The 23,959-nt window shown below is 39.9% G+C and overlaps 2 protein-coding genes across 4 annotated transcripts; both read right to left on the bottom strand.

Moving 5' to 3' along the window:
* Positions 1-2,786: 2,786 nt before the first annotated feature.
* On the bottom strand, positions 2,787-9,939 carry LOC122667942. 3 transcript variants are annotated; one of them, XM_043864432.1, is made up of 3 exons: positions 9,764-9,939; positions 9,139-9,212; positions 2,787-3,744 (listed from the first exon to the last, which is right to left on the bottom strand). In XM_043864432.1, exons 1-3 carry the CDS (start codon positions 9,866-9,868, stop codon positions 3,090-3,092), a joined length of 834 nt encoding a protein of 277 aa, XP_043720367.1. In that variant the 5' UTR covers positions 9,869-9,939; the 3' UTR covers positions 2,787-3,089. The 3 variants fall into 3 exon arrangements, with proteins under 3 accessions (XP_043720367.1, XP_043720368.1, XP_043720366.1); XM_043864433.1 differs by having other exon boundaries at positions 2,787-3,738; XM_043864431.1 differs by having other exon boundaries at positions 2,787-3,738; positions 9,115-9,212; positions 9,764-9,937.
* Positions 9,940-15,095: 5,156 nt separating this feature from the next.
* On the bottom strand, positions 15,096-16,711 carry LOC122670020 (protein SPT2 homolog). Its single transcript, XM_043866956.1, has one exon. The coding sequence runs from the start codon at positions 16,571-16,573 to the stop codon at positions 15,338-15,340; it is 1,236 nt and encodes a 411-aa protein (XP_043722891.1). The 5' UTR covers positions 16,574-16,711; the 3' UTR covers positions 15,096-15,337.
* Between the last annotated feature and the right edge of the window lie 7,248 nt (positions 16,712-23,959).

Raw genomic sequence — 23,959 nt, 5'->3', positions numbered from 1 at the left:
GTAACTTCGTCCCAAAAGAAAAAATAAAATTGGGTACTTCTAGGTGTCACTATGCCTAGTGAAGTATAATGCTTCACTATGCCACTTGGTAGTAGTACATGGGTTAGTCCATATGATAGAGTGTTTAATATACATCCCAATGATCAAATCTTAGTCTAGTAAACAAGGAAAGTTGTTGAAACTCTAATTCAAAGTTCTATTAAAATTACCAAAATGTCATCAAATGAAAATTTAGTATAAAATGCAAAATGACATATTTTGCTAGGGAATGAGATGCGTGTAAGTGTAACTCATCCAATACGAATTGGTACTTATATACATGATAAATATTTGAGACATCTGGGTTCTCTTCATTGATACACACCCATACATGGGAGAAACCTCTATCTTAGAGACACACTTCCTTGTAGAGACCCCTTGAAGGGGCATCTCCCCAACTAAAATAGGGGTGGTGGTTGCCATTCATTCTAAACTCGTTTTTTGGAGACAACACTCTTCCTCTCTCACTGAATTACTCCTCCCTCTACTTTGGCTTTCGGATTTGTTGAGCATTGCCTTCCTCATCTTAAATAAAAATCAAGAGGATGAGTGCAACTCCTCTCTGAAAGGTTGTTTTATCTAAGAGGTAGAATCAGAAGGTCATCAGAGTGCATTAATAGGAGTGTTTACTATCTTGAGTTTTATCTAAGAGGTAGAATCACAAGATCATCAGAGTGCATTAATAGGGGTGTCTACTACCTTAAGGAGAGTGTCATTTGCCCTTGAAAAGACACCTCCACAATTATAAATAGGGGTGGTAGATGCCATTCGTTTTGGACAATGGACTTCAAGTTCTCTTGGGGCTTGTTATTAAGTCTTGGGGCTTTCGATATTGGGTCTAGTAGGTCCAATACGAATTGGTACTTATACAAATTGTTTGGGAGAAAGAACGCCATCCAATCGTGCAGTACACGCCGCCCTTGCGCCCAAATAGAAGGGCATGTGTAATGACTGCCGCACCCCTTGGAAAAATGGAAATGAGTAGGGGTGCGGCGGTCATTTTGCATGTCTTATGTCTAGATGCAAGGGTGGCATGCACTGTACGACCAGGTGGCGTTCTCTTTCCCAATTTGTATTTGAGACATATGGGTTGTGTCTCTTCACAGAGACACTCATACGTAGAAAAACCCATAGGCATGGATTCAGAATCTCCCAAGGAGATTGAATTCTGACCCCACATCTTAGAGACACTTCCTTGTAGAGAGGCCTTGAAAGGGCACATCCACAACTATACATAGGGGTGGTGGTTTCCACTCATTATCAATCATTCCAAAGTCTTATTTTGGAGACAACTCACTCTCTCTCTCTCTCTCTCTCACACACACACACACTGAATTATTCCTTCTCTATTTGGGTTTTCGGATTTATTGAGCATAGCTTTCCTCATCATGGAAAAATAAAGATTGAGTGCAGCACTTTTCTGATTATCCTCAAAGGTTGTTTGATCATAGAGGTAGAATCACAAGTCCCCCGGAGTGCATTAATAGATTATGTTTACTACCTTAAGGGAAATGTCATTTGAAGCACAACTCAACCTTATTTGAAGCAAGAATCATTGAAGATTGATTCATTACATTCGAAGTTTAGTTCATTGATGACTACTCACTTGAAGTTCGGTTCATTCGAAGATTGCTTAACTCACCTTAAGGGGTTACGGTTCTTACATTAGATAAGTCTTATTATATTCTCATTTTAACTATTCAAGCATATTAGTTCCTACAAGGAGAAAAGTTTGTTCTCAGCATTTTGAGCTTGCACTGCTTCAGGTTTGATCCTTTATAATCGCTTTCCAAGACAAAGAAGAAAGGAGAAAAGTATTTGAACAAAAGAAAACCCAAACCCAGTAATAAACCGGTTCGACCTAATTGAAATGACTGTAACATGAACTTTAGTTATGAGAAGACGAAAGGGAGACGCATTTAGAAATCTGCGGAAAGCGTTAATTCTTGTTTGGAAATATGAGCCACAAGTGAATGATGTTTTATCTTTATTTTTTACTATTTTTTTTCCCTCTTTTATTTAATGAAATAATAGAAAATCAATGAAACTTACCTCTTGTTGTAAGATCCTTAGTTTATTGAATAAAAACTCCAAAAAAATCAGATTTTAAAAAATCCTTCTTTCAATTTCTAGGGTTTCAACCTTTGATTCCGAGCAGTTCAGGGAACCAATCCTATCCCCGATTCCGAACTCTCTCGTTTGAGCCCATAGCCGGAGAATAAGGATCCGTTTTGGCTCCAGCCTTGATATCCAGAATGGGACTTTGCACTGAGAACCCAACAATTTTCTCAGAACCTGTTCCATGCCAGCTCTAGGAATGCATACTTAACATGTATTGAATTACCCAAAGGCATTGCTTTTACATGGATGATGGGAAAGAATGGAATTCACTACACGACCAACATCTACCAATTTATACCACTAAATGCATTTGCATATACAGGAATAGGAGGTGAGAGTGAGACATCAATCTATACACAGAATTACCATTCTATTTCAAGCATGAGCCATACAGGACCTCAGCTAACCAAATAGTCTGCTAGTCTGATAAGGTGAGGAAATGGTTCAGGCATTTGACTCTCCCAAACCCCACATCTCCCTATTCTCACAGAAATTAATAGTGGGATGGGCAGTGGTCCTATATCAAACATGCCCATCCATGTTTCCTGTGTGGCTAGTCATGACAGATGCACAAACGATTGTTATCAAGTAACACAACTGAGGGAGATAATATGCTAAGAAATTTTGGAATGGCTTACATAGATTTACAACATCACCATGCAAGAACTTCACCAGATTGCTGCCTTATCACCAAGGCTGAAACAAAGATTTAACATTTGGTATTGCAACAGATTCACTTAGTAGATAACAGATACAATTCCAGGGAACTTTTCCAAATGAATCATCAGCAGCAGCAGAAAGACAATCTCAGTAGTTTACAGATACATATGTACCGGCATCATGCTGACGCTTCAAAGCAATAACCCACATCTATTGGTCAGAAAAGCAATAGCTCAGTTAGAAATTGTCATAAAATTTATCTTTCACATCTAGCGAGATCTAGACGGCATAACAGCTGGTCTCCCCAACCCATTTCCTTCAAACTCCTCTTCTCCAGATTCCTCTCCTTTCACATCCAAATTCAATACCCTGCAAGACTTTTCTGGTCTGATTTTGGACTCTGAGATGCCTAACGAAGAACACTCATCGATGAATAAATTTGAAACCTGAGCCCTCTGATATTCCCCCTCATCAACTAAGGACTTTACACATGAGCATGGCCGCTCTTCAACTTCTATACTCTGCATCGACTCTTGCCCAGGACCAAATGGCAGCTCAAAAGCTGATGAGCTTGATGGTTGTGCTCTCATCTGAACAGACCGTAAGAGTGCGGCCCTCCTCAAATCAGCAGAGTGACATATATCGCTGGGTGACGATGGGAATCGACCTTCAGAGTCTGAACCCCGCTGGCGAGGTTGGGAGCATGCAACAGCAGCAAGTGAACAGCCAGGTGAAGAGTATGAATTGGTGGGTGTTGCTGAAGAAAATCCGCTTAGTGGTCTTTGATATCTGTGGGGCGAAACTGGACTGGTTGGTCTGCTGTCAGGTTGCAGTGTTGAACTGATTAGAGTCGTCTCACAGTATCGGGATTCCTCTGAGTCTTCTGACATTGGTGAATACTGCAATGACAGCTCATCCCTGAAATTACAAGAGCCAGAAAGAAAAAGGGAAATGAAGAGAATAACTATTTTCACATGAAAAGCTTGAAGATTCAACAAGAGAAACAGAAAATAGTGTTTAGTCAATTAGGTGGGTAAAAGTCGAACGTAGGGCAAGCCATGCTCTGCAGAATTAGTCCAGAAGAGTCAAAATTCAATGATGATGATCCACCTCACTGGATTAGTTGCAATTAAGTTGCGCTATTGCAACCAATTGGTTGCGGGTTCAAAACTTGGAAACAGCCTCTCCTGCGAAGCAAGGGGTAAGGCTGCATACATTTGCCCCTCCTAGACCCTGCAGTAGAGGGGGCCTCATGCACTGGTATGCTCTATTTTTTTTTATTTTTTTTTTACATTTCTAATGATGATCCACCCCACTGGATTAGTTTTATTAAAATGATATTCCCTTCTTATAGGACAAGCATCAATATGTAGGGGCCATTTTGTCATTATGAAAAGCTGTCCTAGTTGACAAAGAAGACCAGAATATGCTATAGAGTGTAGGGTTTAGAGTAACTTTACTTGCAAAACCATACTATCTGATCCCATGTGTTTCATGCATCAACATGACTTACTAACCAACCCAGAATGTGCACACACTGAAATTTGTGTTCTATAACCCAGAACCAATGTAAGAAAACTACCAAAATCTGTAAAAAGAGCTACCCAGTGCACAAGGCTCCCGCTACTGCAGGGTCTAGGAGGGGCAAATGTAAGCAGCCTGACCCCTGCTTCACAGGAGAGATTGTTTCCAAGTTTTGAACCTGCAACCAACAGGTTACAATAGCACAACTTAACCGTTGCGACAAGGTTCGCCCATAACAACTAAAAAAATCTGAGGTCAACAAATACCTCGATGACCCAAAGATTGTCTTCTGTAACTTATATTCTTCTCAGTGCTGTTATCCCCAATGGAATCAGAACTCAGTTGTAGGCAATGAAAACTAAATGGCATAGCACCTCGATTGCCAGTTATGGGGAAGACTGTTGGAGATCCAATTCTCCCCATGATTCCTATGCAACTTCTTGATAGTTTAGTTGCTAATATGGAAATCTTCCTTACATCAAAATCTAAAATACTTATGAATCACTCTCTTTCTCTAGTCACTGGTAATGGGCATATAACTTTTGAAGCCAGCCTCTAAATGGAAGCTGTAACAGAGCTGGAAAGAATAAACCAGCAACAGAAGAAAAGAGAAGAAGAAAAGGGGAGAAGAGAGCACTCAGCTTCTGATGTTTGTAAAAACTGAGAGTGTTTGTATCTGTCCACACCTCAGCCTCCTTTATTTATATAAAAGGTTACAACCTAAAATCATAATATGATAAGGAATCATACTAGAGATAGGAAACTAAACTAACAGACACAAACCTGAAGATATATGACTAAATAGGACACCTAATAACAAAGTAGCCGTAAGATTCTAAAAACATATAACAATTGTGTACATGATCATATGTACCCCCACGGTATACATGATCATGTACCCCATACATTAAAATTGATAGATTCAACACTCCACCGCAAGCTGGAGCATATAAATCATCCATGCTCAGCTTGACACAATTCCTTCAAAAAAACACACCCAAACAGGGGCTTAGTAAACATATCACCAAGCTAATTAGTAGAAGTAACAAATGGAGTAACAATCAGCTTATTCATGATAGCATCCTGCATGAAATGACAATCAACTTCTATGTGTTTAGTCCGCTCATGAAACACAGGATTGCTAGCTAGGTAGATGGCCGCTTGATTATCACAATACATCTTCATAAGATGAAGAATAATAAATCCCATCTCTTGAAGAAGAGATCACAACCACATTAATTCAGCAGTTGTGTGAGCCATAACCCGATATTCTGCCTCAACACTAGATCTTGCTACAGTAGTTTGCTTTTTACTATGCCATATAATTAGATTACTGCCCACAAAAGTGCAAAACCTGGTAGTAGATCTCTTGTCAACATCTGCACCGGCCCAGTCAACATCAAAATACCCTACCAAATTAACATTCTGATGAGGACGATAAACCAATCCCTTTCCAGGGGCACCCTTAAGGTACTTTAGAATTCTACAAGCAGCTTCCAATGGACCTTTTTCAGTGTCTCCATAAATTGACTAATAACTCCAACTGCAAATGAAATATCCGGTCTAATGACAGTCAAATAAATTAACTTCCCAACAAGTCTTCTATAACGATGAACATTATCAAAATCCTCATCTGTCATAGTAGCAAACTTCTGATGGGGATCCATATCCACTGGTTTGGAAGCAAGCATACTAGTGTCGACCAACAGATCTATCACATACCCAAGAGGTTGCTCCATATATACCTCCTCATCAAGATCACCATAGAGAAAAGTGTTTTTTTTATGTCAAGTTGATAAAGAGGCCAATCAAGATTAGCAACAAGAGAAATAAGCACCCCGGATAGAATTAAGTCGAGCCACAGGAGAAAAAGTCTCAAAATAATCAACACCGTATGTTTGAGTAATACCCCTTAGCAACCAGGCAAGCTTTCAGATCATAAGCAGGGGGATCATTAGTAAGATATTTCATCTTACTCTTAGCATTTATATAAACTTGAACAGCTTGAGCCCAGAGCATATAGTTTGAAACCCCATTCAATTTAATATTAGTAATCTGGATATGAACTGAATCAGCTGAAGGTTTCGGATCAGACATCCTGTAAGAACCAAGAAGAATTTGGTATCATCTCAAAGTATTTGTAATCCACCAAAACAACAGTGGAAATACCAAAAAATAAAATAGATCACAGATGTAGCCGGCAGCAAAAAAATCCCCACAAGAGTGCTTGCGGATCCTGGTTTTGGGAATAAAAAACCAAAAATTAAAAGGTCAAAGCAAACTGTACTTACCACCGAAGTAGGTATTGTGATAGGGGAACTCAGTCCCAGATTATCAGACTGGTCAGAAATTAGACCAGGAAAGAACAAATATTGAAGAGATCACAAAAAAATGACCTAAAAACAGAGTAGCCGTAGGGTAGGTGAAGATTTCAAGTTCCAGAACGTCAGACCATATGATGATCCATAAGGTTGGATCGAGTATACCTCTAGATGGAAGTTAATAATCCCCAGAAAATTAGATTCATCACATGGTGGTAACAGCAGTAACTTAGATCTTCGAAAAACTTGAAGAAAAAAATCCAGAAATCTGAAACCGCAGGCATAATCTTCAGGGGTCTTCAAAATCCGACTTCAAAAAACTTGTAATCTTCATAATCAGCAATAGGAAGAAGATAATAAGATCCCAGTGCATCTTCTCAATTGCAATAACTAGGATGAAAGTAGCAGATATGCAGCACAGAGGTTGCTGCCACCAGAATCGATGGAAAACTCTAAAAGACTCTCAAAACTGCATAAGAGAATGATCTATCACTGATGTATCAGTGCTCTGATACCATGTAACAGAGCTAAAAAGTATAAACCAGCAACAGAAGAAGAGAAAGAAGAAGAAAAGGAGAGAAGAGAGCACTCGGCTTCTGATGTTTGTAAAAACCGAGAGTGAGTGTGTCTGTCCACACCTCAGCCTCCTTTATTTATATAAAAGGTTACAACCTAGAACCATAATATGATAAGGAATCATACTACAGATAGGAAACAAAACTAATAGACACAAACCTGAAGATATATGACTAAATAGGACACCTAATAACAAAGTAGCCTCAGGATTCTAAAAACATATGATAATTGTGTACATGATCATATGTACCCCCACGGTACACATGATCATGTACCCCATACATTAAAATCGATAGACTCAACAGAAGCTAATAGGTTGTGATGGCATTATTTGGGATGAATGACACTTTATACTGATGTTAAAAAAAGTGCACCTTTACTGATGCTGAGGGCTAATGGTAGGCCTACATATATTTGAAGGTGACTTGGCTCAGTTGAGGGAGTATCAGGTCATTGATAACTGGTCTTTGTTCATGTTCTTATTGTAGGCGTGTGCTGCCGGGGGGGGGGGGGGGGGTTGAGGATATCTGGCAGGTTGAGCTTAGAGCAACTCTAACAGAAGCATTTCCGCCTCCAGGTTTATTGAAACTGTCAGATTTGATTGTCTGTTTGAACTACTCATTATCAGGCATGGATGCTACTTATTCCATATGACCATGATGCCAGTGGTCTCTCAATGTCCCACAGCAATGTCCCACAGAAAGTACGAAGTTCAAACAGGTCTCATAATAGGGTTCCCTTCATATACCTTCAGTTGGTAGCATGCTGCCTCTAGCTTGAAGGTTGGCAGGGGATGCTGCATGGTTATGAAGCACAAGAGTCCATCTCCATTACTCTATGCAGTGTTGGATCATAAAGGAAACCAATTCACATTAGCACTTCCACACCAGGATCCAAAAACCATTGGCTCAATCACCTAATGTACAAGAACTTGTCAATAGCCTCCCTACTAATTCACCAGGGAAGCAAAGATGTCTACGGAATATCCAATCATCAAAATGAGCATCACAACAGTGCTATCCTCAAACCACAAACCATCAAGTGGACTCTTGAGAATCCAAAAGACCTGGCTTTAGATAAAACCAGGTGGGGATAATGCATGTCTGTTATCTTCCCAGCCCATGAACAATACGAATTATTAAAAGCCATCTAAAGTGATGGAGATTTAAGTCCATCATCCAAACAGAGCAGGACAGAGAGGAACAAGGGATAGTTCATGTGCCTTTTCTACTACTGCTATAGATTCTAAGTACCTCAAAATCAGTTGATAAAACACCGTTCATGTAAAGCAATACCATGATCTAAGAACCAGTACAAAGCCTCCAAAAATGCGTCACATACTTCAACTGAATTTCTTATCAGAAAAGCTAAAGTTCGTAGTAAGACAAGTGATAAGAAAGTGCAATGGATTTCCCTCAAAACCTCTTTCGAAAGTGCAGTTGAAAAAATGAAACTGAAGCCATTTCAGGTTTATTCTCTTGGAATTTAGAAGGAATCCAACAGACTGGTTTAAAACTAAAACAATATATTTTTAATATAAAATAATCTTTTGCATTGCCTAGAGATCGCTTCTGTGATGAGCACATTTTAAATGATGAACCTGAGAAAGGGTTCAGATGGTAGCAAAAACAAAACGAAATGTTATTTCTATGTAATAGTGGTATTCAAACCCCACCAACCAAGCAGAGAAACCTAGTCACTTGATAGCTTCAACTAAAAACCAGATTCTCAAAAATCAAGTAATCCAGTCCCAGTATCTCATAAGAGTCGCATAGAAATTCACCCAAAAAAAAAAAAACGTCTCAGAGAAAATTTAACAGCAAAAAAGGAGGCAACATGAAAGGCTGAAATGAGTTTAAAAAGATATATATACCTGGGGTAACACATGCTTTCAGACCTGGCCGGAGATTCCATGAGAGTTTCAGAGAGGGAGTCTCCAACAGTTAATCCATTCAAACTGGATGCCATTATCTGCAAAAAGGAAGCAACAACTCTCACTGTCACTAAAAAACCAAATAATCCTAAATAATCAACTCATTAACTGAAATAAGCCTTAGCCCAACTAAGTGGGGTCGGTTATAGGATTCCAAGAGTCATGGTTTAGGCCATGCCGCTCGACTTTTGAAACCAGAGACCAGTGCAAATCCTCATCAAAATCATCGAATCCCCAAATTACAAAAGCTTATAATCAGTCCTTTCTTTGTTTGTTTCGCCTTATTTTGGGATTAGGGACTGCGGGTGGTAATTGGAAATCGAACAACTCCTAGAAGAATCATCACCTAGAGATTTAAAAAAACAAAAAAGATGAAATAACCCCATAAATAAAATACCCAGCTCAAATAAATCCCTGTGCTCGGAAGGGTAAATGTTATCTGTAAAGCAATTATATCAGAATCCACGGAACAGAAAACTAAAATGAAGACAGCCCACAAAATACATCATTCAAAATTGGGAAAGTTCCAGCCACTGGAACAGAAACAAAATCCTAACCCGAAGAGGTGGGGAGAGAAAGAGAGAGAGACCTCGCTTAGGTACCGCTTGTGCGAGTGTAGATTATCCAGATAAACTTCATCCTCAGGATCTCTACTTCGTTTCCCGGACGGAGATGAAGTCGACTCTGAACCCATATTTCCGGTGAGAGAAAAAAAAAAAGTTCAAATGGAACGAAATATAAATGCTGGTTGTCCAAGAGTGTTCCCCACTCCCCCCCAAGGTCCAAACTCCCGGAAATAGCCGGTCTAGGAACAAATCTCTGGACTGACGCATCTATCTGCGCCACGCTGATCAATCTTATCCCAATTCAAACACCATGCCAGTGCAAATGTTTTTCTTTGGACCCCACCAAACTAGGAACCTAACCTTTTTTTCCCCTGAGGAGGAGGAGGATATAGTCTGTTTTGAACCGGGAAGAGGGGGAGAGAGAGAGAGAGTAACTGACGCTACCTGGAGTCTTGGACATACGACTTAAGATGCGGTTCTTATAAGACCCTGATATGTGTGTGGCAAGTCGCAATTTGGATGAGGTATTATTTTTTGGGATATAGAACGCTAACAGTTCCTCTAGGGTCTCCACATGGGATTATTATCCTCTCCAATTCTCTAATCTGGCAGTTCTTGGTAGTTCTATCTATAAAATGCGACACGTGACACAAACAGATCTAATGGTGAAGATTGCTTTGCACCATCTCATGAAGCCCAATCCGTTTTGGAAAGTGGATTCGAGAAACCCGATCAGAAATCCAAAAACACAGAAAAAAATTCAAGAGAGAGCATTCAAACCACGACTTTCCCTCTCTCTCTCTCTCTCTCACACACACACAATTCATCCCCTTCCCGCCTTCCCACCATTGGAGGGCTTCAAGTAGGGGTGTGAATGAATAGCCGAAATCTGTTTCCGTGTCCGTTCCGTATTCGTTTAGCACTATCTGAATCCGTCCAAAAGCTAAACGGATGCGGATATGGATAGGCTATAGCTATCCGAAAAGTTATATTTACATGTAAACGGATAAAATATCTGATCCGTATCCGTGTCCGTATCTGTTGAGCACTATCCGAATCCGTCCGATAGCTAATCGGATGCGGATGCGGATGCGGATATAGCACTATCCGAGCTGAATCCGATCCGTTTACAGCCCTAGCTTCAAGGTCTGGTTTCCTTTGCAAGTAAATCCAAACCCAAAAATGCAGAAAGTAGGGGGGGGAAATACGACAGAGAGGGGGAAACACTTTCAAAACACTTTCAAATTGCAGAGGTCTCTTGGTTCATCTTCTCCATTTTTCCCACTATTGGAGAGCTGCATAGGTTACACCAGAATAAAATGCAAGTTTGAAATCTTATTCTTCTCCTTCCCTCCTTGTCGCCATTGGAGAAGTCTAAAATCTTCTTCTTCTTCATCACTTTGTTCTCATTATGGTTGCACAATTATAACCAGAAGAAATTATAACAAGTTGACTCTGTGTTATAGGTGGCAATCTTTTACGTTATTTTTCTTCAGCTTGAAGTGTGTTCAGGCAAGGATAAAAACATGCAACCATAATGGATTGATATAAATCAAGTTGAAAATGCTAATCTTGAGCCCCATTCCCCCCTTCCCCTGAAAAAAAAAAAAAATTAAGTCCAATTACACAGAGGAGGACAGAACAATCAACCAACAAGAGGGTTAACTACAACTGCTGCTTCTGGTGGAGTGATTCAAAGCAGTGTTGGGTTTTCAATGAGCCTCAACAGAACTATATCTGGTTTTAGGTTGAAAATTCATTATCTAAGAATGTTGCCAAACTAACCTAACCCATTGCTATCTCTAAATACTAGCGTGGAAGAAAAACTCGATCGAAACCACCGAGTTAACTCGGTTTCGCAAGTTTCCAAGACGAGTTGAAGGGGGATTTTATAAAATCCCTATAATCGATCGAGTTTCGATGGTTTCGACCAGTTTCAACCATATTTCGATGGTTTTGACACATGTCCATCGAAACTAGGGAAAACTTGGCTCGAAACTAGGACAGATAGATATTTATGTCAGAAATCAGGGCAGACACTTAGTTATGTCTAATACCAGTAAGATGTAAGTGGGTGTTTGTAGTGAAACAAAAGGTGGATGGCACCATGGATAGATACAAAGCACGACTTGTGGCAAAAGGGTTTACTCAAATTTATGGGATTGACTACCAAGAGACTTTTGTTCCAGTAGCAAAATTAAATACAGTCAGAGTTCTATTGTCCTATGCTGTGACCATGGGATGGGATTTGCAGTAGCTTGATGTAAAGAATGTATTTCTCAATGGAGAACTGGATGAGGAAGTTTATATGGATTTTCCACCAAGGTTCTCTTCTGACAAAACTCAAGGTAAAGTCTGTAGATTGAAGCATGGATTTTACGAATTGAAACAGTCACCACGGGCATAGTTCGGCAAGTTTCACAAGACTATGATTTCTGAAGGATATAAACAGAGTAATGCTAACCACACTCTGTTTATAAGAGGACTACAAAAAAAAATTACTATACTCATAGTCTATGTGGATGATATTGTGGTTACTAAAAATGATGGTGGTGATGAGATCAGTCGGCTAAAGAAATTCCTTGGTCAGGAATTCGAACTTAAGGATCTAGGACAGTTACGATACTTTCTTGGAATTGAAGTTGCCAGATCTTCAAAAGGCATCTTTCTCTCCCAAAGGAAATACATCCTAGACCTATTATCTACACCGGAATGTTAGGTTGTCATCCTTCAGATACGGCTATAGACCCCAATGGCAGGCTCAAGGAAAAAGAGGACGACTCGATTGATAGAGACCGATATCAACGACTTATGGGCAAGTTGATTTATTTATCTCATACACGCTCTGACATTGCTGTTGCTATAAGCTTAGTAAGTCAGTATATGCATGATTCTTATTCTTCTCATATGGAAGCAGTTCATTGCATTCTTCGTTACTTGACGTCAGCTCCAGAGAAAAGAATTTTGTTATCTCCTCATGATCATTTATGGATAGAGGCCTATACTGATGCTGATTGGATTGGCTCTCCAGACAAAAAGTCTATTTCTGGATATTGTACCTTTGTAGGAGGTAACCTAGTTATTTAACGGAACAATAAACAAAATGTAGTGGCACATTTCAATGCTGAAACAAAGTTTCGTGCTATGACATAAGAAATTTGTGAGTTGTTATAAATCAAGGGTTTATTATAAGACCTCAATGTTCCTGTTCATCTACCTATAATGTTGTATTATGATAACAAAGTTGGTCTTTTACAAGAAACAGTTTCAACATGATATTAGAACAAGCAAAGATCACGATATTGAATCCCTTAAGAACAGACAGGTGTTTAAAAATTATTTATTCGCCCACACCTCCCTTATGATAATCCGCCGTGTTAATGGTCCCCCTTTTCGGTATAAAAAGATTGTGTATCATTTTCAAGGGCGAAGAGGAGAGAGGTTCGAAGCGTCGAAAGCTGTATGAGTATCTTTCCACGTTTTTTGAACTTTAGATATTCATTCGCATATTCCAGTCATGATCCACAACAGTGACAGAACAAACCCTCTCTTTCTCTTTCTCGTTCCGAAGTCCCAAACTCCCACCCCAACACATCCTGACCACCCCCTCCCCCCTTCAGGGTTCAACCAAAAAAGAAAAGGGTCTGTGGTGCAGGAACAATAATGGATGAGAAGGGTCCCATGAGCTGATTTCTAACCAAATAAAGGTGTAAGGCTGCCAGCCTTGCAATCAGAAGCACATGACAGGAGGATTCGGAGCCGGGCCCCAATATCTACTCTCATATAACCCTTGACGAAGTTTTACGCTTTACCCTTTCTCTGTGATTGTGTTGGCCACTTTGAACTCCAAACTCGGGAAGTCGGGTCACGTTATGGAGAGAAATTACAGCTTTCCCCATTATTCCTCGGGAATTGGGAGAAATTTCTGCAAAGTAAGAAAACCATCTCATCAAGAACCTAACCTTAAATTAATGTACTCTACTCAAAACCACACATTAATCTCTTCAGATGGTGACCATAGGTCAGCTCAAAGGTCTCTCTTCCACTGGTGTCGATGCGATATGTTGGTTCTTTAGATTATTCATGAATGAATGAATGACACATAACTCACCAGGGTCCACAAAGGCACAAACCCCTCCAGCCCTCCCTTCTTAACAGTGTTTAGATAAAAAGACACTGACCACCTGTGTGTGCCCTGATTAAGGAGACTGGGCTTCTGCTGTATCTCTTTTTGTCCTTTCTTCTGGAAAATAAGAAAGAAGCCCTGTGCCATTGCCATCACATAAAATTACAAAAAGCCCTGGAGAGAGATAGGATACCAAGTGGGATTGCTGTCGGTGAAAGATACGATCAAGGCCAGGTCCCCCACACCCATCCCCCTCTCCCTCGCCGCCCCTGCCAAATCCCCAGAAAATATCGATTAAACAGAAACAATCCATCGTTCTTATCCTACTTTCTAGGTAATAAAAAAGAAACAAAAACAACTTAAGACATCCCACCCAATATATCAAGTAGTAGTCCCACGCAAAACAAAACGCAATCGATATTTCGAGGTTAAGTGCGGCTGCAGAATGAAACCACCGGTGGCGGTGGACCAGTCATTGGAACAGGATCTTCCTTCCATATATCGACCACAGCTCTTCTCGCAAAGACCCATCTGAATCAGGTCACAACACTTCAAAGATCAAACCTCAAACTTGACAAGAATCCAAAGAAATAAAGAAAAATCACCGGAAGACACAAACATTACAGCTTACCTAACATGAGATACAGATGCCTCAATGTGGGGTCAGATGCTCTCTTCAACAAGAATAAGATGCAATGTTTCACGATCTGTTAACTGCTGCAATGGGTTCCATTCACCAAAAACGGAGAAAATGCCATCACAAGAAGAAAGATAACTAACATATAAAATAAGGAAAAGCATGTGATCATTCAGAATGACGGGAAGCCAGAGAACCAGCCAGACCAAGAAACCTCCAACCCCACAAAGGGGTATCCCTGCGTTATAAAAAATAAAAGAAGCCGGAACAAGGAGGGGAAGCCACCAGTTAAAGAAAGAGCAACAAGACGACTGTACGAAATGAGATGATTACAACATAGCTAAGCGAGATTTCCCAACAAAAGAAACAAAAAGCTCTCTTAACATTCTAAAAAATCATAAAGGGCCCGGTGCTACGCAGTATCCAACTTATCCCATGAGCAAATCAGTGAAAACATAAATAATATTAAAACCACAAATCAACCCTACCATCAAATCATTCATTTGATGGTCCAACTCATATTGTAGTTGCAGTTACATAGATTCTCCAAATGCAGGGGATAGAGACTCTACCAAGAGAATGAACTCTCAAATAGAAGAAAGCTGCATCAACGTTTACATGTTTTTTTTTTCCATTACAATCGAGCAGATAACAATGGAAATCTAGATTTCCATTACAAAGAAAATAGAATCCATTAAAAAAAATTAAAAACTATACATATGTCCCATAAATATCTCGCCATCCCTTCCAACCCTGAAATCTATTATCTGGAAGAGACAGGGTTCGTGTTTTGAGCAAACCCGTTAATGGCGTCATAGTTCTTTGAACTAAAAATTATCTGGAAGAGACTGGGTTCAGGGTTCGAGCAAACCCATTCATGGCGCCGTAGCTCTTTGAACTGAACCCAAGGCACCCCAGCAGTCCTTGCCTGTATGGCAAGAATGTCTTCTTCTTCATCTCCTCCGCTTGGGCTCTGTTTGTCGTGTAATGCAGCTCGTGAGGTGACCGAGGTACTCGACGCTTACTGACGCCGTTGGCGGGTTTTCCTGCCGCGGCACTTTTCTTAACGGGAACCTGGGGAGCTCGTTTTGGTTTTGGGGTTTCCGTGGTTGGAACCGACGGAGAAGGTTTTTTCTCTTTCGAAGATGACAAAGGGAGATCTGTAGGCGGAGGTTTCTTCTCTTTGACGGGAGAGAAGGAAATGGAAGACCAGAACTTCTCCTTACTGTTCCCTCTGCCCTCACTTTTACTTCGGTAGAGCAAATCCTTCAAGAAAATCCATCTCTTTGAGCTCCTTCCCGAAGAAGACGACCTAGACGACGAAGCAGACACGGAAGGAGTCGTCTCCGTCGACGGCGTTTCATACTGTTTACGGTCGGGATCTTCCAACTCTAGATCACGCCCGCTGATTTCTCGTTCTTCTTCATCCTCGTGCCACTCAAGTGGAGGATTTCTCAAGGGAGACAGAGATCTTGTTCTCCTATGCAGAGACCTGCTGCGTTGCCTCAGATCTCTTCCGCGCACAAGCGTCTCCTCTCGTTTCTCGAACTCAAGTCCTCTCGCATCCTTATTACCATCGTACTCGTCCTCACCTTCCAGATCCAGCAATGGAGCCAAGTTTTGAGGCCTCTGCAAGTGAGACGAAAGCTTCATCGGACGGATCTGGCCGTTAAGAAACAACTCATCAGCAGAGATCATGGAACCAGCAGAAGTCGACGCGTTGGAAGGAAACCTCGCCGAGAATTCAAATTCGAAGGAACCAGAAACGAAGGCATCGTTGGATGAAGACGCGAAACCAGAAACAGACTTAGAAGAAGAAGACGAAGTTGAAGACGACAGAACGAAGTGCATTGGACTTGCGGGAGCGCTGAAAAAGTATCCATTAGGGACACGCCCTGGACTAGACGGAGCACTAACATAAGGAGTAGAGCAATTGCTGTCGATTTCTTCACTGAGGCGATGAGTTTGATCGGAATCGAAGGTTGCATCGCCATTGTTAGGGTTTCCAAAGTTTAGTTCGGAGGCCTTGCGTTGTTCTTCACTGCCAAAGTCTCCGTTTCCGAGCACCATTTTCTATGTGAAGCGCAGTGAAAGCCAGAGAGGGATGGCACCTTCACTTGGCTCTGACGGTGATACCTGCAAGGTGTGTTGCGCTTACTTACTTCGACACTCAAAAATAATACTGGAAGCGTTTTTCGACTTTTGGTTCTCTCTCTCTCTCTCTTTCTCTTTGTCAGAATGTCAGAGCGAGTGATGATGATAGATGGCGTAGCTGAGGAAGATGATGAGGAGAAGGAGAAGAACGAGGAGGAGATACTATAAAATGACCTTTCGCTTCATTTCTTTATATATCGTCAATGCGCCCAACCATTTCAAGTCATGTCTCGATAAATTGTTTTTTTTTTCTCTAAATTTTACAGTTGATTTATCAAAATTAAACCTTAAAATGACAATAATACCCTTACTCCGTTCATATGCAGATTTTCCTTTCTACCCTAATAATTAATTATTCAAAATGTTTTTAGTAAGATCTATGAAAATATAAGACTAGTTTTTCCACCAATGGTGAGGAGAGAATTTCTTCATCCATCATCCGTGTTTGAAATTTTGGATTGAATCGAAATTTCGATTCAAATCAATCTTATATTGAAAGTAGGGTTTAGGGGTTAATGATTGTTTTCAATCCAAATTGAAATGGCTTCGTTTGAGATTAATTCTAATCCTAATTCCTGGTTTTTGAACCCTACATTTGGCCAAAAAATGTTTGTTGCCTGGGTTGCAGCTATGTTCCTACTGCTCCACTTGAAGGTACCAATTTAGAATCCATAAGGATATTTTGGAACATACAAACTTCAGAGGGTATTTGAGAACCCAAAGAGGAATAGGGTTATTCCAAGTTTTGCGCCTTCAATTGGGGGCAGCAAGAACATGGGTTGCAATCAAATTTTTTCCCATCTGACCCATGATTGGAATAGGGAAAGATATTTTTCAAACCATGAACAATGAGGATAGGAGTTAATGATGAGCCATGAACATTACCATTAGTGCTCCAAAATACAATAAATTAAATGGTTTGATGTTTAAAAATTTGAAGAAAAAAAAATATATGTTATCATGAAGATATTTGTTGTGTAAAATTTGAATGGGGTTAAATTTATAGATTAGAATCTTGGAGTTTCATATATTTTAAATTTCAATCGGAATAGAAATGTAATTGGTAAAGTAATAAAATAAACTTTGAAATTCCATTAGAAACAAATATTTGAAAATGAGTGAAAGTATATAAAATGAATAGAAATATATTTTAAGTTGAAGCGCTTCATATATTTTAATACGCAATCGTATTAAAAATTATCACATAATTTAAAACATGTATATGTAGGAAGATCTATGATTGAATTAACCTTGTAACCCTAAAAAATTGTTTGGGAAAGAAAATTATTCTGAGTATTTCAAGGTTTTCGAGATATTTATGCATAGAGAGAATAGAAAGGGACACTATTGGGAGAAGAGAGTGGATCGGGATGGGTAAAAGTGGAAAATAGGAGAGTAGACTTTACTTTTAGACTATATAAAAATAAAAATAGATGAGGACGGCACGTTCGGCGCTCTATATCTGAAACGAGACGAGACGAGACGAGTTATAGAGCTCAAACCATGCCTTTGAGTAGTGATGTCGCCTCTCTCACAACTATAATATGGGGGGCGCTTGGGAAGACGTGGTGGCACGTGCCTTCCTCCACCTCCCTGAGTTTAAACTCCCTATGCTACTCAGATATTTATATTAACTAATTTCTTAGTTAATAATTTTAACAAAGCATATAATCATATGATGCTGATTTTATATGACGAAGTGATGCACACTGCAAATGTTTCAAGAATCGGAATCGGAATCGCTCGACTCTGTTCTTAGTCTTGGTTGATTTGGAATGGTTGATTTATGTTTGGTTTTTAAGGTTTTAGGGTTTTAAAAATCAGATCAGAAATAATCCCGATTCCCTTTAAGAATACAACTTTAGACAATAAAAATCCTCGTATTGAAGGGTGTGTGGTGTACATCCTACAACACAGTAGAAGCCATGTGTGTCACATGGCCTTTGTTGTGTTGTACCGCAAGATGTGCATTGTAAATACTATAGTACAACAAAAGATACGGAGTCAATTTTGGAGGTGATACGTCATAAAATCGGCACCCAATAGGGTTTTGACAAGTGAAACTCCATGTGAGCGAGGACGGTGCATGCCCACAATCAACTCATGCCACCGGGGACGAGGTAAGGTAGACCAACCTGGGGTAGATAGCAACCCTAAGAGGGGCCAACCTCGTTTCAACGCCAAATCTAGATAGGGCGATGATTCACACCCCGAAAAATAGCATAGGATGGCCCTAACGACCCTAAATCAACGCACTAATCTAGCCTGACGTGGCGTGATGAGCCGGAAAGCTTATCCCCAGCCTTGAAAAGGTTCAAAACCACCTAAATTCGTGCTGGAGAGATTCCCTTTCCTATTAAGTCACGTCACCGCCTGCAGGACTCTCTCAACCAACTATAAATAATTGGGTAATCTCCTTCTATGATCATCTGATTTTCGATTACTATCATCTATTGTTAGAGGATTCTGACTTAAGCATCGGAGCGATCAAATCGGCTCGGCCTTGTCCTCTATTGTTATCTTCTTCTTTGCAGGAACAACACGCTCTCCCTCAATTCTTGACGCATCAGGAAGATAAGGATCCATGTAGCAAACTCCATATAGCTAAAAGATTCTCCTAACTTATCGGGATATGTGGCTCATCCAAACCGATTTCGATCTATGGCAAGACCGGCTATATCCGGGTTCGAGTTTTAAACCCTATAAGGGTTCAGAATCGATTGAGATCCTGATTTAAAGTTTAATAACCTTACCTAGTGTATAGGCAAGGAGGGAGAGTCATGCTCTCTCTCTCTCTCACCCTCTCTCTTCCTTATTAGGTATTCACATATACGTTAAGACGTGGGATTATGATGGGGTTGTTTATAAATAGACATCAACAAAGTTTATCCCATAACCAAGAAAGATTAAGGGGATCCCAAAAAACTAATAGTAAAATCTCAAAAAGCCTAAAATGCCCTTATTAAAGTGAGGGAATTCCTAGATTCCTCGAATAGCCACTGGAAGAGTGGAAGACATACCTTTCCAAGTTGAGTGGGTTACCCAAGATGGAATTATAATAGGGTACCTACTTTTATTAGCAGGACGATAACATAGCGGGGCATAGCCATAGACATAATAGTACGATCGAACCGGGGCCACGTCGTGAAGATCCGACCGTAGATATTTTCAGCTAACGTCTCTCAGCGGTCCAGCCGGACCACGTGACACTGTTTTTCTTACAATAGTTGCTGCATGTGCAGCGTAGCGTGATAACTGACAAAGTGCAGAACTTTTAGTCAGAACGTGGTAAGGTGATGAGTAATGACATGGTGAAAAAGATTAGATTAGGTACCAACCATGGATCTTGGTATTCTCGTATGTAATTTATTATTTTTTTTTTTAAGGATTTTGGGCCGTCTGATATCCTTTGACGGTTTTGATGAAGGCCGGCTTTATACGGAGATTGCTGCTACTCTTCCAATTTGTGACATTTGTTCTTTCTGTGATTTTGTTTTTTTGAAGGATTTTGGGCCGTCTGATATCCATTTGTTTATTTTGTATCTTTACCAAAACAAATTGTTATTTTTTATGATTGGTGAGTTGGTCATCCATTATTGTTTTGAGAATCGGAATCCGCATCAGTCGAAACAGATCGGAATCGGCCGGTTTTAATTGTATAAACCACATGATTACTCAAACAATAGATTTCAGTTTACCAAATTACCCATCCCTTTCTTCCTTTTACAATTGCATAAAACAATGATTCCTATTACAAAACTGCCCAAAATAGCTCTATCCTGCAGTCACATGGCTTTCCTTACATCTTTCTCTCTCTCAAAAATTCGCCCCCCAACCTTTAGGAAGGAGCTCAAAGCCTCAAATAGATTCCCATAGATCCTATAAGGTAATCTTTCGTAACATCAAAATGCAAGTGAAGTTCTTACCCAAAAAAAAAGGCAAGTGAAGTTGTTTATTTTACTATCACTTTTTTACCCATATTTATTTTATTTTTTTTTCAACATTTTGAGAGTAATTATAGAAATTTCACAAATAAAGAAGATTGTACCAAATCGGCTCCTGCTCCCCCTCTCGCTCCAACAACTTCTTCAATCCTCACCTCATCTGTGTACAAGTAGGTCTCCATGACCCCCATGGCCCCATCAGGAGCAACTTTATCGGGAAGCCCTTTCACACCTCATTCCACGCAGCATGCCCTGGCCTTATTGAAGATCGCCACCAACATTAGCTTTCCTCTAGATGTTGAATGTGCCTCACACGAGTCATGCAGCTATTTGTGTGCAAACACATCTTCACCTTCATCACAATCCATTACCGATGGCAAGAGGCTATGGGCAAACCAACTCCTCCAAGCAAAGCTTGGTAGCGATGGTGTTAGTGGAGGGCATTACTTCAACAAATGTGTCCAACAAGGTGGTGTAGCTTTCTCAAAACCTCACGGTAGGTACATCTGGGACTACACTGCAACCAACCTAGAGTTGACCATCTCTTCTTTGAGAGCATGTCTTGCACTTCCTGTTAAAATTATAATTAGACCTGGACCATAAAAGTAGAAGGCTGCTTAATTAGATGGTCAAACTTGTTTGTTTACTTTGATTGGTCGCAAGGCTGCCACGTCTATGAAAATAATTAGTTTACTAATTTTGTAAAATTCTAAGCTCATAAAAGAGGCACATACCCGTAAGGTTTTAAAAAAGGAAAATACAAATGAAATTATTCCTTAGCTTGTTCTCTCTCTCTCTCGCTCCCTCCAATTCTCTCAATTCTCTCCCATTTAATATTGGTTCCAACAAATGGTATCAGCGCTAGCGATCCAAGTTTTGTAAGTTGAACCTTGTCGGAAAACAATTCGATTCATTTACAACTTCCAAAGTTCACGGGAAAAAATTACGACAACTGGTCCATCCAATTGAAAGAATTTTTTCGGTCCCAAGAATTATGGAATATAGTGGAGAGCGGCTACATCTAAGTAGCCGATTCAAAAGCATTTGAAGAATTGATGAAGGAGGCGAAAGATTTATTGATGGAGACCCACAAGAAGGATCAAAAGGCATTGTATGCCATTTTTCAAGCTGTAGACGAATCGGTATTTGAAAAAATATCGAGGGCGGAGACGATGCACGCGGCGTGGGATATTTTACAAAAATCCTACAAATGCGATGATTGAGAAAAGCGGGTGCGACTACAAACGTTGAGAAGAGATTTCGAGTCTCTACGCATGAGCGACTCGGAATCAATTTTGGCGTTCATTCATCGAGTCCAAACTCTCTGTGTCATAAACTCTATTTTGATCACTATATCCTTGAAACTGCAACTACGTACCCCCTACTCCCTTACTCGTTCGTGTTAATATCATCCTCTTTCTTGGGCATTGAAGTACAGCAAACTGATGATGGCATATTTATTTCACAGAAGAAATGTTAAAATTATAATTAAATCAGGGCCCTAAAATTATAAGGCTGCTTAATTAAGTGGTCAAACTTGTTTGTTTATTTTGACTGGTTGCATGCCAATTATTAGTGACTAATTTTGTATAATTCTAAGCCCATAAAAGAGGGATTGTTGGAATTTTAAAAAACAAATGATGTGGGATTTTAGTTCCACATCGGTTTTGTAGAAGGAAATCATATGGATTATATGTGATAGTGGTCAATTATCACATATTATATTTAGAAAAGATTCTACAGAGCACTTACGAGGACGGTGCAATGGTCTGAGCGCGTACGTTTTCGTGAGCATGGGCTGTGAGGCGCATTGTGGCACTTTGATGGCGCACTTTGCACTTCGCATGTACGCATCGTCGCAATGAGACGCTTTAACCTTGTCTGAACCAATGGGTGCAACCCTTGGAATAAACATTCAGCCCAATGGTTAACTCAAGTTCATTTAACATACCAAAAATCAATAATGTACAAGAAAGAATGGGTCAAAGAGAGCGTTGACCTTATCTTAAATCATCTCCGTACTTCTTTTTCTCATGAGCCTTTTTTACCGAGTGTCTTGTAGGGGTGGCCCCCCACATAAGACAAGAGGAGAGCCGGTTGGATCTCCCTGCCGTTAGCTACAAGAGACAGAAAAAAAGAAAAAATAGAAAGAGATTGAGGTCCGAGTCCCTGTCATTTGCTCAAACATCAAGTCAAAGACCGGAGAAACAAGAGGAGATACAAGACTAGGCGGTGACGGAGTGGGGTGTTGGGATGGAGGCCTCGTGGTGTTCACGCTGAAGGGCGAGGAAAGGTCTTTCCCAAACCTTGGCTTTTTTAAAAAAGTAAACATCTAATATGTTCAACGAGAAACTCGTGAAAAAAGCATTTTAAAAATGGGAAAATCGGGGCGGGTGTAAAATAGGTTGGTCTCTAGGTTATAACCCATCCGAACAGCCATGTGCAAGCCAATAAATAGCCCACGAAATCAATCATTTGTGAGTAACAAAATAAAGGAAAAATGGTTCTCTCAGTTTCAAATAGATAACTATTCCTGGAAACCAATGATCAAGTCAAGCTTGATTTATCTTGGGAGGCAGATTTGCTGTAACCCGTTTCAGTAATAAGGGTGCAAATAATGTCTTAAGGACAGAACGTGCTCGTTCGACTCAGCCAATCTCACCGTCCTCTTCATTTCTGATATCAGTTTTCTTACAATCTTAAGACAGTATTTGATCAATGAAAGAGACTACAATAATGAAGATACTTGTGAGCAAAATTAGCAAACTAGACAAGTTCGATGGTTCGTTCTTCAAGCATTGGACAGGGTGAAGATGTATTTCTTCCTTACTGCTTTGAAGATTGCTCACGTTCTAAATGAAGAGAAGCCATCGACACCGACAAACATCGATGGAGAAGTTTCAAGTGGAGAAACACTGATACAAATCAAGAACCACCAGAAGTGGGAACAAGACGATTTCATGTGCAAAGGTTACTCAACGGATTGTCAAACTCACTTTATGATGTATACAATCCTAAATTTACAGAAAACACATCAAAAGAACTATGAGAGGATCTTGATAAAAAGTACAAGATTGAAGATGTTGGCAACAAAAAGTTTCTTGTGAGTAAATTATTTGATTACAGAACGTTAGATGATAAATCTATTGTTTCACAAGCTTATGAGTTGCAAGTTCTCATGAATCAAATAATCTCTGAAGACCATTCTCTTGATGAATCTTTCCAAGTATATACAATTATTTCAAAATTATATCTTGCTTGGAAAGATTGTCGAAAAGAGTTGAAACAAAAGAAAGATGTAATGACTATGTAAGAGTTGATTAAGTATATCCAAGTTGAAGAGAATTCCCGTAAATTG

This window comes from Telopea speciosissima, chromosome 7 (genome assembly GCF_018873765.1).
Source record: "Telopea speciosissima isolate NSW1024214 ecotype Mountain lineage chromosome 7, Tspe_v1, whole genome shotgun sequence".
NCBI lineage: Eukaryota > Viridiplantae > Streptophyta > Magnoliopsida > Proteales > Proteaceae > Telopea > Telopea speciosissima.
This window is presented reverse-complemented; position numbering and strand designations above follow the sequence as displayed.